The sequence below is a fragment of the Ovis aries genome, chromosome X (assembly GCF_016772045.2).
Source record: "Ovis aries strain OAR_USU_Benz2616 breed Rambouillet chromosome X, ARS-UI_Ramb_v3.0, whole genome shotgun sequence".
NCBI lineage: Eukaryota > Metazoa > Chordata > Mammalia > Artiodactyla > Bovidae > Ovis > Ovis aries.
In genome coordinates this window covers 40,857,418-40,872,435 of record NC_056080.1, presented here as the reverse complement: position 1 = coordinate 40,872,435, position 15,018 = coordinate 40,857,418, and the positions used below count along the sequence as shown (strand labels likewise).

Sequence of the window (15,018 nt, the reverse complement as noted above, 5' to 3'; positions counted from 1 at the left end):
CTGTCTGATTATAAGATCATTTCATCTACAAATTCTTTAGCTTGGTCCTTGAAGGGTGTCGTATTCCAGAAGGCCAGGGTTCCTCTAGATTTATTGATTAGAAAATGTCTTCCTTTCCTAGTGGTGACTGGCAGAAGAAACCATAAGCAAAGTAAAAGACAAGTCTCAGACTGGTAGAAGTTATTTGCAACCCATATAAAGAACCAAAGATTAGTATACAGAATATCTAAAGAATTATGCCAATGATTTGAAAGAAAAAAAGAATACAGGCAACTCATAGGGAAAAGGGAAAGAGGTGCAGATATGAATAGATCATTCACCCAAGAAGAAACATGAATGGGCAAAGAGATGCTGCTGCTCCTTTTCACTTGTAATCAAGGAAATGCAAATTAAACCCCTGGGGAGATGCCATTTCACACCTCTCAGACTGGCAAAAGTTAGTAAATCTGATAAAACCAAGTATTGGTGAGGATGTGGGTAGAGGAACTCTCATCTTGCTAGTGATGGAATAGGTGTATAAACTGATAAAAATGACTTTGGAGAGCAGTTCGTCACAAGTGAAATAAAATGAAAATGTGTATACCCTTTACAACCAAGCATTTCTACTTCTAGGTGTCAACCATAGCAAACTTCCACACATGCGCGCAGGAGACTTCACTTGAACGTGGTTTCTAATAACGAAACTGTGGAAACCACCTAAAGGCCCATTGTTAGGAGAAATGGAGAATCAAACTGTTGTTTGTTCTCACAATAAACACTATGCATCTGGGAAGATGAAGGGGACCTTCGTATATCCACATACACACAATTTGAGTCAAAAAAGTTACAAAAGGGTGTATTAGCAAGATACTGTTTGTGTACATTTTTAAAACAAAAGCTAATGTCCATTGTTATTTGTACCACTTACGTATGTTATAAAAGGGTAAACATGTACACCAGAGAGATATACCTAACTTTAGGCAAGCGGCTACCTCGAGATGAGCTCTAGTATATCTTCTTAGATTATGTATAGGTACAAGAAAACAGTTAAGTGAATAGAGCCCAAACATTTGATATCTGCACAATTTCGCTGATGGGTGCTTACTGCCTGTTACATTGTATTTTTGCTTTGTTGTATATTTGAACTATTTTATACCTAAAAGACGAGTATATATTTGAACTATTTAATACCTAAAAGAAGAGTATATGTGGAATTACCAAACCAGAGTATAACTAACAGTTCACTGTTGCCCCTGGAATAGCTTGTATGGCTTACTAAAGCAAAAAAGAGAGTCTGTGCATCATCAATACCTGTATCCAAACCATAATTAGAAACCTTTTCCAAAGCTCATCTTAGGATGGTTCTTTGTGCATTTCCTGGGCTAGAAGCAAAATTAATGAGGGTGAGATGCTTTAATTTGATTTCATTTTTTCTCCTTCTATTCAACCTGCTTTTGTACTGTTTTATCATCCATATTTCAGGCAGAGCTTTTACAGAGTGTATGAATGTGTGATAGCTAGAAAACTAGTTTTTTAAGATGTTGGGTTTTTTACATCACATACTTTTGATGAGTAACAGCAGAATTTTTGCCCTAACTACATAGTAATGCCCATGTATGATGTGTTTTTTTAATAACAGAAGACATCTCAGTAATTACCATTTTGCTTGGGCAAAATAAAATGCAAAATGAAAAGCAGTGTTTTAGCAGAGACAGTGCCTATGGAATAAAAGTCTACCAACTTGCATCGCCTCATGAAAAATACAGTTGATACTTCCATCACAATGCAGTTAGGATTAAATGATTTTAATGCATGTCAAGCACCCAGCACAGTAAAAAGCACATCAACAAATATATTTTATTCAATACCTTGCTTCCTACTCCCTTGCATGTGAACTTGAAGGGGCAAAATAGAAGTTTAGGACAAACCTAGCACTTCCTTTTTAGCATAGGGTCTATTGTGAAACCACCAGGAAACCAGCCCTCCACATCTTAAATTTGAAAATCACAACCGAACTGAGGCACTTAGAGGAATTAGGTTCTCAACTGGGTCAAGTAGCTATGAAAAAGGACACTGTATCATCCATTGTGAGAGTTTCTATCTCAACCAAGTTGACATAATTCAGATTATATGGTGAGATTCAATCGCTTTGTTCTGATCAAAAATACAAGTTTCTTTAGAAGTTTTTGGTGTCCTTTGGTGCCTGACATAAAAGACTCTCCAGTAAATGTCATATCTGTTGTGAATATTTTTCCCACTTTGTGCTTTAGCTTTTATTTTTGTTTACAGTTTTTGACGCCCCCCCCCCAAATAATCTACTTTTTAAAGTCAAAACTATGCTTCTTTCCCTATGGTTATTTCTATTTTATTAACAGGGAGTCCTCTCCCTTCCACAGATGAGTTAGTGTTTTAATGCATTCATTATTTACATCTAACTCTGATCCACTTGGAACTTTTGAGGGGTGTGATACAAGTTGTTGTTGTTCAGTTGCTCAGTCGTGTCTGACTCTTTGCGACCCCATGGACAGCAGCACGCCAGGCTTCCCTGTCCATCACCATCTACCCTGTCCACCACCATCCATGAGTTTGCTCAAAATCATGTCCATTGTCAATGCCATCCAACCATCTCTAAATTGGTTTTTTATTTTCTTTTAAATAAGCACAACAATATTTTCAGTAAGTGCAGCACTATTTATGATTTCTTCCTTCCCCAATGCTTTTTGTGATGTCATCTTTATTTGCAGGGATTCTTTCTGAAGGAGGCAAGTGTATCAGTCAGCCAGAAAAGTTTTAAACCCACTTTGCAAGATTCTTGCACATCAAGAATCTTGGGTTGCCCTCTGATTTGTTCCTGCTTCTACCCTTTTGAGAGATTAATTTGGCATGTAATCTTCTCATGTATCATTGAGGGTCTGCATAGAGCTGTGAGCTCTGCTCCACTGATAAGTTTATCTTTGCATGAGCTCCATGCAGTGCCATCATTAATAAAGGATAAGAATAAAATTTAATATCTGGTAAAAGAAGTTTCCATTCATATTTCAAAAAACTAGAAAATAATTAGCCTGTTAATATGTTTCTGCAGAATCCAGGCTGCCCGTTGAGAAAACTCTATTTCATGCTGTTTTTCTCTTGTGGATAACTTTTCAGTAATGCTTTGCTTCACAGAGCTGTAATTATATTAGTTCTACTTTCATATCAGCAGGACTGAAGAATCTATTTTAAAAAGAAGGTTGAAAATAAAACCTTCTGTACTAGAACATCATTTTCTTCTTCTATTGACCTGATCTAAGAAATTCAACTGCCATCAAACTTTTCCAAAACTAACAGCAATACTCAGCATTTAGGTCTTACTCTTGCAACCAGGCAGTTAATTTTGCCTTTGTTTGGTTTTGCATATGTGAAATATTATTTAGAGACTTGTTCTGAGGATCTGTTGCAAGGTGAGGATAAGTATATACTTCTGCATTTCCCTTTTCTGTATGCTTCTAGAACTAAACCTTGGCTTGGGGGAGCTAGGGACAGTATTTCAATAAGAAATAGAAGATTATATATAATAAGTAGCTTCGAATTTGGTAAGTTTAGCAAGTTTTTCTAAAAATGTAGAAATATTCTACAGGATTCAGGTTACTGTAAGGTGTATAGGTTACTATAAGGATTCAGGTTACTATAACATCTGTTGTTATGAACTTATAGATAGGTTGACTTTTATCAAAATTTATTTTGACACAAATATTATAGCAAGAATTGACTTGGTGTACTTTTTTATTCTTTGATAATGCCATTGTGCAGGGCTTTATAGGAATTGTCATATTTAATATAAATAATGAGAAAGCTTCTAGAATTATGAGTACGTATATGTTACTTTTAATGTTCCTTCAGTTCAGTTCAGTCGCTCAGTCGTGTCCGACTCTTTGCGACCCCATGAATCACAGCACGCCAGGCCTCCCTGTCCATGACAAACTCCCGGAGTTCACTCAGATTCACATCCATCGAGTCAGTGATACTACCATCCAGCCATCTCATCCTGTCGTCCCCTTCTTCTCCTGCCCCCAATCCCTCCCAGCATCAAAGTCTTTTCCAGTGAGTCAACTCTTCGCATGAGGTGGCCAAAGTACTGGAGTTTCAGCTTCAGCATCATTCCTTCCAAAGAAATCCCAGGGCTGATCTCCTTCAGAATGGACTGGTTGGATCTCCTTGCAGTCCAAGGGACTCTCAAGAGTCTTCTCCAACACCACAGTTCAAAAGCATCAATTCTTCGGTACTCAGCCTTCTTCACAGTCCAACTCACATCCATACATGACTACTGGAAAAACCATAGCCTTGACTAGATGGACCTTAGTCGGCAAAGTAATGTCCCTGCTTTAGAATATACTACCTAGGTTGCTCATAACTTTTCTTCCAAGGAGTAAGCGTCTTTTAATTTCATGGCTACAATCACCATCTGCAGTGATTTTGGAGCCCAAATGTTCCTTAACTAGTAATAATAATAGATAATGTAATTTAACCATTCAAACTGTATGTTTACAATAGAGACACATAGGGATATAAAATGTTTACTAACAATGTAAAAAAAAATTTATTTTGAGAACATGAGAGGAAATCAGTATTGTCATACTTACTCAATTTCAGTTTGGTATTTGTTGATGTTGTCAAAGCAAAGTAATAAAAAAATTTAAAGGTCCTACTGCATAGCTCTGAGAACTATATTCAGTATCTTATGATAAACCATAATAGGAAAAGAATATGAAAAAGAATGTACAACTATACTTCAGTGAAATAAAATTTTTTAAAAGAATATAAGGGCCCTTTCTCTTAGCTTACTCTCTAGTTATTATTTAATGTACATGAAAATTTCAGAATTTGCTTTTTAATTGTATTCTACAGGTTTTCTGTATTGTTATGAAATATTTTAAACACTGAGATATATACCAAAAATAACATAACACTCATGTACCACCACACAGGCTTAAGAAACATTAGTAATAATTTGCCATGTTTGCTTCGAATCTCTCCAGATGTAACCATTAACTTCAAATTGGTGTATATGTTTGTGTTACCACATATGTTTTAATTTTTATTGCATATGTATAGATCTGTAAAGAATTTGAACATGGTTTTGTATTTTACATACATTATTTCTGATGGTAGATACCCTTTGCAGGTTTTGTTTTTTATTCAATGTTATTTTTGAGAGTTCTCCATGTTGATGCCTGCAGGTGTGGTTTATTTCTCCATTCCTTTGCTGATGCATACTCATACTTAGGTTGTTTCCATTTGTCTAGTATTTTGAGCAGTAGGTCAGTGAGCATCTTTACATGTGTTTTATGTGTATGTTTCAGTGCTTCTGTAAGATGTATACCTAGCAGTGAACTTGCTGGCTCATAGGGTATATGCATCTTTAATTATACTTTACCAAACTGTGCGGTCCAAGATGGCTACATTGCTAATAAATCTGTTTTAAGTAAGTTGCGATCTTAAGTCCTGTTGCTAGGCTATTGAATTTTAGCCCATCTATTGTTTGATTTTTACTGTACAGTATTTACATTCTTTCTATTTTATCTAAGAAGTGAGAGATAATAGGTTGATTTCAGATTTGTTAGAATTTTATTAATTATCATTTTATCTGTTGATAGGCTTAGACATAAATGAATACAGTGGCAAATTATACAAGCTTTTCAAATGACAATGAACATATATTTTCTGACGTTCTAAGTCAGTCCTAAAATCAGTTAAGTGTTAAACACACTTTAAATTAGTATTAGGTACTTGATTTTGAATAATTACTTTAGTGACTTGAGAAACTATGACATTTTCTTTCATTATTCTATAGTCAAAACCATAAATTTCAGTTAATTTTATAATCTATGTTAACAGCATTAGCCTAACAATATATTTGTAAAAGATTTTATCTACAGATGTACTCTAATGATGACTGTGAGCTTACTCTTGAAATATATTACAATTAAGCAAATGCAATATCACAGATAAGCAAAGAACTTCAGGAAGACCTGAGCTTTGTTTCATGATTTTTTGTTCTTCAGGGAATTAGGCTGCATTTTATCACTTTTTCATATGTTCAACATAAGTGCTTTAAGAAGTAGTCTGAATTTTAGCCATGGCAGATGTATCATGTAGGGAGTATCCTGGTTTAAATTCTGAAGTACTTTCACTCCTGCTCGCTTCCCCTTGAAATCGTCTAGAAAGAAGCTGGCACATTATCTTGCGAATATTACTGGACATCAGGAAATACATGACTGGATCTAAACAGCTGTTAAAAGATGAGAAAACCAGCATGATCTCATTGGTTTTGTGAACGATTTCCTTCCAATAGCAAGACGACACATTTAGCTGTGAAGAAATATAGACAAATCGGAAGGCGTGGTAGGGAACAAAACATACAGTAAAAATGATAAGCACAATGAAGGAATTCCGGGCAGTAGTGGCGTATTTACCAGAATTCGGAAATTTTGACCTCCTTTTAGAAATCCTCAATAGATTCTTGCCAATCTTAATATATGAAAGGATGATTAGTAGGAAAATTAGCCAGAACATTACCACAAGAACATAGTTAAAAATTGCTTCTCCTTTTGCATTGAGCTTATCTCTGTAATGGAAGCACATCGTGGAATTATGACCTCCTTTCTTAAGGGTTAAAATAATCATAGTTAAAAATCCAGCAAGAGCAACTATCCATACTATACAGCAAACATAAATACTCTGCTTGGTTGTTATTGCCTTCCGTTGTTGGATAGACCGATTAATTTTGATGTAACGATCCAAACTGATGAATCCAAGCAAAATAATGCTAATATACATGTTCATATAAAATAGTGTTCCCACAACCTTGCAAAGAATCACACCTAGTGTCCACTTGTTTTGATTAATGTGATACATTATTCGGAAAGGGAGGCAGAAGATGAGTAAGAGGTCTGCAATGGCTACATTGAGTAGGTAAATCTGAATGGAATTTCTTTTGCGGTGGATACCCAGGAATACATAGAGGGCAATTATGTTTCCAACCAGCCCCATGATGAAGATAACAGAGTAGAATGTTATTAACACACTGGAGAGTAATTTTTCATCCATGGAGCAGGCAGTAAAATTTGATGCTCCTGAGAAGTTGTGTGGCGATTGGACGCTATAATTAAAGTGCACTCCTTTGGAGGAGTAAGACCAGCTGCTGACTGAAGTTGTCATCATCGTCACCATCTGACTTCTCAATCTCTTCTGTAGGGATCAAAAAATGAAGGTGCTAAAAGGACATGTTCCTTGAGTGTAGTTTTTATGTCCTCAGATGTTTCCTACAACAGAATGCCAAACATTGAGTGAGTCGTTTGTTACGTTTGTAACAATTACTTTAGCTCAAAGCACAAATAGTAAATGATTGATTTTTCAGACATTGTAAGAAACTTTTCTTTTATCCTACTTTGGACCATGTGGATATCTCCACAATCTATGCAGGAGCATTATGGTATCCCAAGACAAGCAGCACATAGTGTAAAAGCTGTTGGAGCATCCTGCACTAACCTTTTCTATCCTATGGTTCAAGGTCTGTTGTTGTTACATTAAAATCAACTGAACTATGGACTTGTCTTTTCTTGGGGAAGCTGGGATGGGAATAGAAATGGAGATAGAGATGACAGCTCATATTTTTCAAAGATGAGTTGTCAGTTTCCCTCAAGTGAAGACATGAGTGAGACATGAGTGAACCGAACCCACTGCTGACCCCTGTCCAGTTTCCTGCCTTGACTCTGTCCCTCATAGATGGCATTCATTCATTCATTTTGGTACCCATTGCCATGTAATATGTGACAGACTGTGGCAGTCTCTCATTCCACAGTGGGAATGGAGGTGTGTTAGTTGCTCAGTTGTGTCCGACTATTTGCACAAATAGTAGATGATTGATTTTTCAGACATTGTGAAAAATGTCCAGCTGTGACCCATGGACTGTAGCCCACCAGGTTCCTCTGTCCAAGCAATTCTCCAGACAAAAATACTAGAGTAGGTTGCCATCCCCTTTTCCAGGGAATAGAGGAAAGGGTTGTAAATTTCTTTGTCAATCTAACACCTCATTGAAGGTATTAAAATCACTTGCCTACAGGGGTGTGCAATTAATGTAACAGACCAATAGAGCACAGCACTTACCTGGTTAGGTAGACTCGCAACATTTGCACAGGACAGCAAAGTAACCAAACAAAACCAAGACAGGTGATGATGGCCACCAGAGAGTCAGATTGGAGAGTCCGCTGACCTAGAAGCATAGAGTGGCAATGTAAATAGGAAAGAGGACATGCAATCCAAGATTTTGAAAGTAAGTACCTGCAGGTGACATAGTCTGTGGGCTAGGGCATTTGGGACTGTTGGTAGTGTGTGAATTCCACTTGTCTGTGGCAGCAGACAATGTTAGCAATGCTATTTGTTACCTGCTCTTTGTTTGGCACTGGCAGCTCTGAAGAGCTCAGTCTGAGAGGTCATCATAAAGAGAAGATGAGAGGATAGGATTCTAGGGGGTCTCATCACTGACTCGATGGACATGAGTCTGAGTGAACTCCGGGAGTTGGTGATGGACAGGGAGGCCTGGCGTGCTGCGATTCATGGGGTCGCAAAGAGTCGGACACGACTGAGTGACTGAACTGAACATCACATCTCTTTCTTAGAATGACTGCCATACTTCATTACAGAAGCTTCTTAGCAGGTGTAACAGACATTCAGGGTCTCACATCAAAATGAGACCTAACTAACTCTGTGACCTTCAATAAAATAACCTTTTCTAAGCCTTAGTTTTTCTGTTTGTAGAAATGAAAGAAATGCATTCTACAAACAACAAAACTGTTCTTTTGTTTACCTGGGCATATACAAGTGTTCAGTGACAGATTTAAAATAACACCTTTTGATTAATTTCATTTTGGTGAATATCTTGTGCTAAGTCGCTTCAGTCATGTCTGATTCTTTACATCCCTATGGACTGTAGTCTGCTAGTCTCCTCTATCCATAGGTTTCTCCAGGCAAGAAGACTGGAGTGGGTAGCCAGTACCTTCTCCAGGGGATCTTCCCAACCTGGGGATGGAACCTGCATCTCTTACGTCTCCTTCATTGGCAGGCAGGTTGTTTACCACTGTTGTTGTTCAGTTGCCCAGTCGTGTCCGACTCTCTGTGACCCCATGGACTGCAGCATGGACCAGGCCCCTTTGTCCCTTACCATCTCCCGGAGTTTGCTGAAGTTCATGTCCATTGCATTGGTGATGCCATCCAGCCATCTCATCCTCTGACACCCTCTTCTTCTGCCATCAATCTTTCCCAGTATCAGGGACTTTTCCAATGAGTCAGCTATTCACATCAGATGACCAAAATACTGGCATTTCAGCTTCAGCATCAGTCCTTCCAGTGAGTATTCAGAGTTGATCTCTCTTAAGACTGACTGGTTTGATCTCCTTGCTATCCAAGGGACTCCAGCACCATAGTTCGAAGGCATTAATTCTTTTGTGCTCTGCCTTTTTTACAGTCCAGCTCCCACAATGATATGTTACCAGTGGGAAGACCATAGCCTTGACTTTATGGACCTTTGTCACCAGAGTTATGTCTCTGCTTTTCAACACACTGTCTAGGTTTGTCATACCTTTCCTGCCAAGAAGCAAATGTCTTCTGATTTCATGGCTGCAGTCACTATCCGCAGTGATTTTAGAGCCCAAGAAGAGGAAATCTATCACTGCTTCCACCTTTTCACCCTCTATTTGCCATGAAGTAATGGGGCCGGATGCCATGATCTTAGTTTTTTTAATATTGAGTTTTAAGCCAGCTCTTTCACTCTCCTTCTTTACCCTCATCCAGAGACTCTTTAGTTCCTCTTCGCTTTCTGCCATTAGAGTGGTATCATCCGCTTATCTGAGGTTGTTGATGTTTCTTTACCCCTAGCACCTCCTAAATACTGCTTGTAAAATGAAGGTGAATATGACAGAGACCCTGCTCTTGGAAAATATCTTTGCAAGAGTGTGCATTCAAACTTTGAATGCTGTAAAGTAGATTTGAATTACCATAATTCATTTCCTGATTTGACATTATACACAGAGAAAAACATTTGAAAGAACTTAGCCCTTCTTAAAACTCTACCCATAATTTCATCCAGAAGAAACCATTTTAGTAGAGGATGAAATTCCAGTTTAAATTTTTGTAAAGAGAGAAATTGAATCCTCGGAAGGGGAACTGACTGGTGAAAAGGAAGTTATGTAATCCCCAGTGACAACCTGTCCCCAGAGTGCAGGGCTCAGAACAACAGAGGGAGGGAGGCAAGAGGACCGAGTCCAGTCTTTTGTGTGTCTCAACTGCAGGGAGCCAGATTTCACAAAGTTGTTAGAAACTTACAGGTGTGCTTCTGGTCAGCTGAAATTCTAAAAAGGAAAAGGCAATCTAGGAAGAATGTCAGGCTGCCAAAAATGGAGCTGAGCATGCAATGTAGATTACCAGGAAGAGAAGGGCCCCTGGAGGGGCCTGGAGGGGGACCTGTGTTGTGTGGTCACATAGGGAGATGACTGAGGCTCAGGTAGAAACAGCTCCTGGCCACTGATGAAAGTGAGCTGAGGCATGACAGGTGATGTGATTTTGAGAGCTCAGATAGCTGAAATAACTTTGAAAACTGTAGAGGGTTTTTTTTTTTTCCTTTTCTTTTCTCCATTGCTATATTTTAAACTCCATTAGAGGGCGACAGAGGATGAGATGGTTGGATGGCATCACTCATTCAATGGCCGTGAACTTGGGCAGACTCCGGGAGGTGGCGACGGACAGGGAAGCCTGGCATGCTGCAGTCCATAGAGTTGCAAAGAGTCGGACACGACCGAGCAACTGAACAACAGAGTTAGGAAACAAGTCTGCTTAATTTGCTTCTGTGTACCAAGTGCTTAGCACAATAAATGCTGTTGAATGAAAGAGGAGATTTACTCAAAAAGTTTGTGAAGTCCTACATGTGGATATTAAAATCAACTGTTCAAGTACAGGAAGGGCGTTAGCTCCGTTAACAGAAACACAGTTGTAGTTGACTGCAGTTGCCATATCCATTGTGTGATGTGGCTGCAACAAAAACTAACCTGTCCTTGGTTGACTTCATGCCTATGGAGTGTCTTAAATGAAGACTGTCCTACTATTCCAGTTCTGTCCTCAGCTGGTAAGGTCTGACCCTAAGTACAGGGTTTCATCCTCATCAGCACACTAAGAAAAGGCCACAGAGCCAGTGGGGGTTGGGGTGGAGAAGAGCAAGGAGCAAGTGGAAGGGAACAGGTGCCTGGAGATGGGAATGCATTCAAGGCCGTGGAAAAAGGGATTGCACCTTGTGTTGTATGTCTCCCGAAAGCAGAACAAGGACCAGTGAGTAAAAATGCCAAAACAGATGTCTCCTTTTAAGGAAATACTTTTTTAGAATGAAACCATCTATCTTGGGAAGTAGTAAGGGTCTTACCACCAGAGATTTTTTTGAGACTACCATGGTTGGGTACTTTGTAGAAGGGACTCTCAGTAAGTCTCAGTCCTGGCTACGTATTAGAATCCTCTTGATGGCTTTTTAAAGATACCAGTGCCTGGCCCCCTCCCTAGATCTTCTGATTTAATTGGTCTGGAATGGGCTCCAAGCAATGGTTTCCTCTAAAAGCTCCTCAGGGCATTCTAATGTACAGTCAGAATTGAACCCTCGAGCTAGATGACTGAACCGGTAAGTAATATTTATTTAGCATTTGCTGTGTACCAGGCAGTGTGTTAATAAGTGTATTTATATTATTTCATTTACATAATCCTTATGATAACTTTGTGAGGGAGGTATTAATGAAAAATAAAGATGTTCATGATTGCTACCCATGACCACAGATCCATCTGACTTTCAGAGCCAGTGATCCATTTCACCAAACCTCGCTCCTCCTAATCCCAAATGATCAGCATTTTCTTTACCAATGATGAGTTCTGTCAGCAATACTTTGATATGATTCCTTTAACATTATCCACACTAGCAGTTTTAAGGAAAGATTATGTCACCTAAATTTACCCCTTTGAAAAAGGTACTAATAAGTCAGTCAGTCCAGAGTTTTCTGAAATTCTCAGAATGCTGAACAGATTTTCCCCCAAAGTATATCTTTCAAACTTATTTCTAGGCCTGATAGCCATGATCAAGATGTTTCTAGAAAGCCATTTAGCACAAAGCCTAAAACCATTTGCCTCAGCTCCAATCTGCAGATAAAATAAATAATAACTGAGTAAGATCACCAATAAGCCTTCCTTGTTTTGCTGCACTTTCAAGCTCAAAGAGAACAATGTATTTTTTTAATAATAATAATATCCATCATTTAGAAGCCTATATTGAATGGCTAGTGTTGTCATTTATTAATGAATTAACAGATAAGATTCCATTTTGAACTTAATGGCTGATTTCTGTCTCCTTTACAATGTGCCAGTCACTTTCTATTCCCAAGACCATTTACTAATGTTTTCAAAACTACTTACTTGATTTGTTAAGAATGGCCAGTGAAGATAAACAAATCACTACATTCACAGAGTGGACCAATTTCCCAGTGGATATGAGTTGTGACTTGTGTGATGTGGTCACTGTGGTTTTTTGATAGTAGATGGTTAATGGTTTTTAATGGTATTACTTGACATCCTGACGTTTGCAACCCTGTTATTACTGCTGCATTGTACCCACGAGCACCACCTTTCTGTGCCAGTAATTTTTCAGCTGGCTGCTATAGGAACTTCTGTACTCAGGGGCAGGACCCAAGATTCCACTGTAGCCTCCAGTGAGCAAAAGCTTTTTAAATGCAGTTTGGGGGGACTTCTCTGGTAGCACAGAGGATAAGAATCCACCTGCCACTGCAGGGGACATAGGTTCAATTCCTAGTCCAAGAGGATTCCACATGCCACGGGGCAACTAAACTCATGCTCCACAACTACTGAGCCCACACTCTAACGCCCCGGAGCCACAACTCCTGAGCCCATATGCCACGCGTACTGAAGCCTGCCCACTCCAGGGCCCGCAACAACTACTGCGTGCTGCAACCACTGCAGCCCATGTGCCTAGAGCCTGCTCTCTGCAACTACAGAAGCCACTGCAATGAGAAGCCCGCACACCACAGTCAGAGAAAGCCCACACAAAACAACAAAGACCCAGCACAACCAAAAATAAGTGTTTAAAAATAGTTGAAGCTTTTCAGAATTTATAGCTAACAAAATATCAGTGAAAATTATTTCCCATAAATTCATGTATAAAAATGCAGTTTGGTTATGTTTGTGAAAACATCACATAGAAAATACATACCTATTTGGCAGTGCTATCAGCCTTTCACATTTGTAGTTTGACGTGACATCCACTGAATCATTCAGGCCATGCTTTAAAAATTGCACTAATTGCTGCATGCAAAATGAAAATTAAAAAGCATGTCATTTTGGAAAGAATACTATTAGTAGTACATAAGGTTTTGTTATCAATTTAACTGTGGTTAAAACATTTTTTAAAATTTAAGTGCATTGACTAAAGTGTATTTTGCTTTTTCTTTTCTCCAATATTTACCATAGTAACCTCTAAAACATGAAACTTAAATTTTACTTGATCTGGTAATGACCATAAAATAGAAGCCATATAATAAAGAAAATACTATCATTAAAAGTAGGGAGTCAGCATAACTTAAAAGGTACTTACGGAAATAAAGTGTGTTACATATGAAAATAACTTTTAATCAATTCAAGTAGATCTGCAAGTCTTTGTCCAGGATACAAAACATAGTACAAACAATGTGACTATATTGATAGTACGATCTTAAACATCGCATATCCTAAAGAAGATATGGCCTCATTTTAAGTCAAGGCAGTGGTATTGTTCAAGCAGTTTACTCAGTTCTGGAAGCAAAGCATTGCTAGTCACCCATGAAGCAGGTTTCATTTTTATTATTCAGATCATCAAAATGTAACTTCAAAAAGGATCATTTATGCAGTTGAAATCAAGGCATACTTACAGTTCAGGCTCTCCTGAAGTAAAAGGAGCTGATCCCCAAGCTTCCCTACACACAGACTTGTCTTGGTGTGTCAGCTGGGTTCCTCCATCCGGTTGTGGTGCAATTGGTTGGGTTTGTCTTTTTTAATATATTTGAATGTGGTAATAGGTGTATTTTTCTCCTTTCTTTTTTCAATATGACAACCCTTAGACTCCCTGTGAAAATATTAAAAACTTCACCACTATGCAAAACTTTTATCTTTAAGCTCAATCAACACAACTTTAGGAAATTGCTTATATCTTTTACATGAATACGTTCCACCTTGACAATTATGAAAAATTTTCCCTCCTCCCCCCAAATAAAGAAGTCCATAAATTCTAAGCTAAAATATTCATTTTCTGTTTTTCCTAAGCAACGATACGTAATATGCTGTCTGGACCTTTAAAGCATAAGCATTTAATTTCTCTTTCTGGATTCATTTTAGAAACTGGCAATCAACATAAAATAGCATTCCTATATTGTATTATAGTAACATGAGTAATGAATCATTTTATTATTTAGTTTTAAAGTGTTATTTAGTGTATTTTATGTATTCCCTTAATTAAGACCTTGGATTTATTTTCTAACAGAATCTTACAAAAATTTGTAATAGTATTCTCTCCTTGATAAACTCTCCCAAGTAGATTGAAATATCTCCTATATTTTAAAGAAAATAGTGAAGTTACTCTGCAGGGAGTGTTAAACCACTATATGTCCATCTTCACTGCTGGCCCTGCAGTTTAATCACATTTCCCCTTTTTTTTGTTGTTGTCATCTGAAGGGAAGAAAAGTTAGTTCTTATCCTCCCCACAATTATTGCCCTGCAACTCTGTTTATTTTGCACTAAATAATATTTAACTCATTGGGCTTTATCTAACAATTCTAATTATCTGGGAGTACATTCTCTCTCCTAAACATCGTATCCTCCAGTGCTCTTAGTTTGTTATAAATTTGACACATGGGACAGAATATTTTTAAATTGCTAGAATAAAAACATTTTGTAGCTCTTACTTCCCCCTAGAACTTCTGAGAAGGAAGA

The 15,018-nt window shown here is 38.0% G+C and overlaps 2 protein-coding genes across 24 annotated transcripts in view; one reads left to right on the top strand and one right to left on the bottom strand.

Moving 5' to 3' along the window:
- The window catches only part of CASK (calcium/calmodulin dependent serine protein kinase), a 379,740-nt gene that overhangs the window by 224,477 nt on the left and 140,245 nt on the right, over positions 1 to 15,018 (top strand). The window lies entirely within an intron of this gene.
- Positions 3,724 to 14,020, bottom strand: GPR34 (G protein-coupled receptor 34). The gene is made up of 4 exons (XM_012106519.5): positions 13,962 to 14,020; positions 13,268 to 13,359; positions 8,125 to 8,230; positions 3,724 to 7,280 (listed from the first exon to the last, which is right to left on the bottom strand). The coding sequence occupies exon 4, from the start codon at positions 7,186 to 7,188 to the stop codon at positions 6,070 to 6,072; it is 1,119 nt and encodes a 372-aa protein (XP_011961909.1). The 5' UTR covers positions 7,189 to 7,280; positions 8,125 to 8,230; positions 13,268 to 13,359; positions 13,962 to 14,020; the 3' UTR covers positions 3,724 to 6,069.

Excerpts from the sequence above, each read along its gene's own strand:
- GPR34 (XM_012106519.5), bottom strand. The coding sequence starts at position 7,188 with ATGGTGACGATGATGACAACTTCAGTCAGCAGCTGGTCTTACTCCTCC.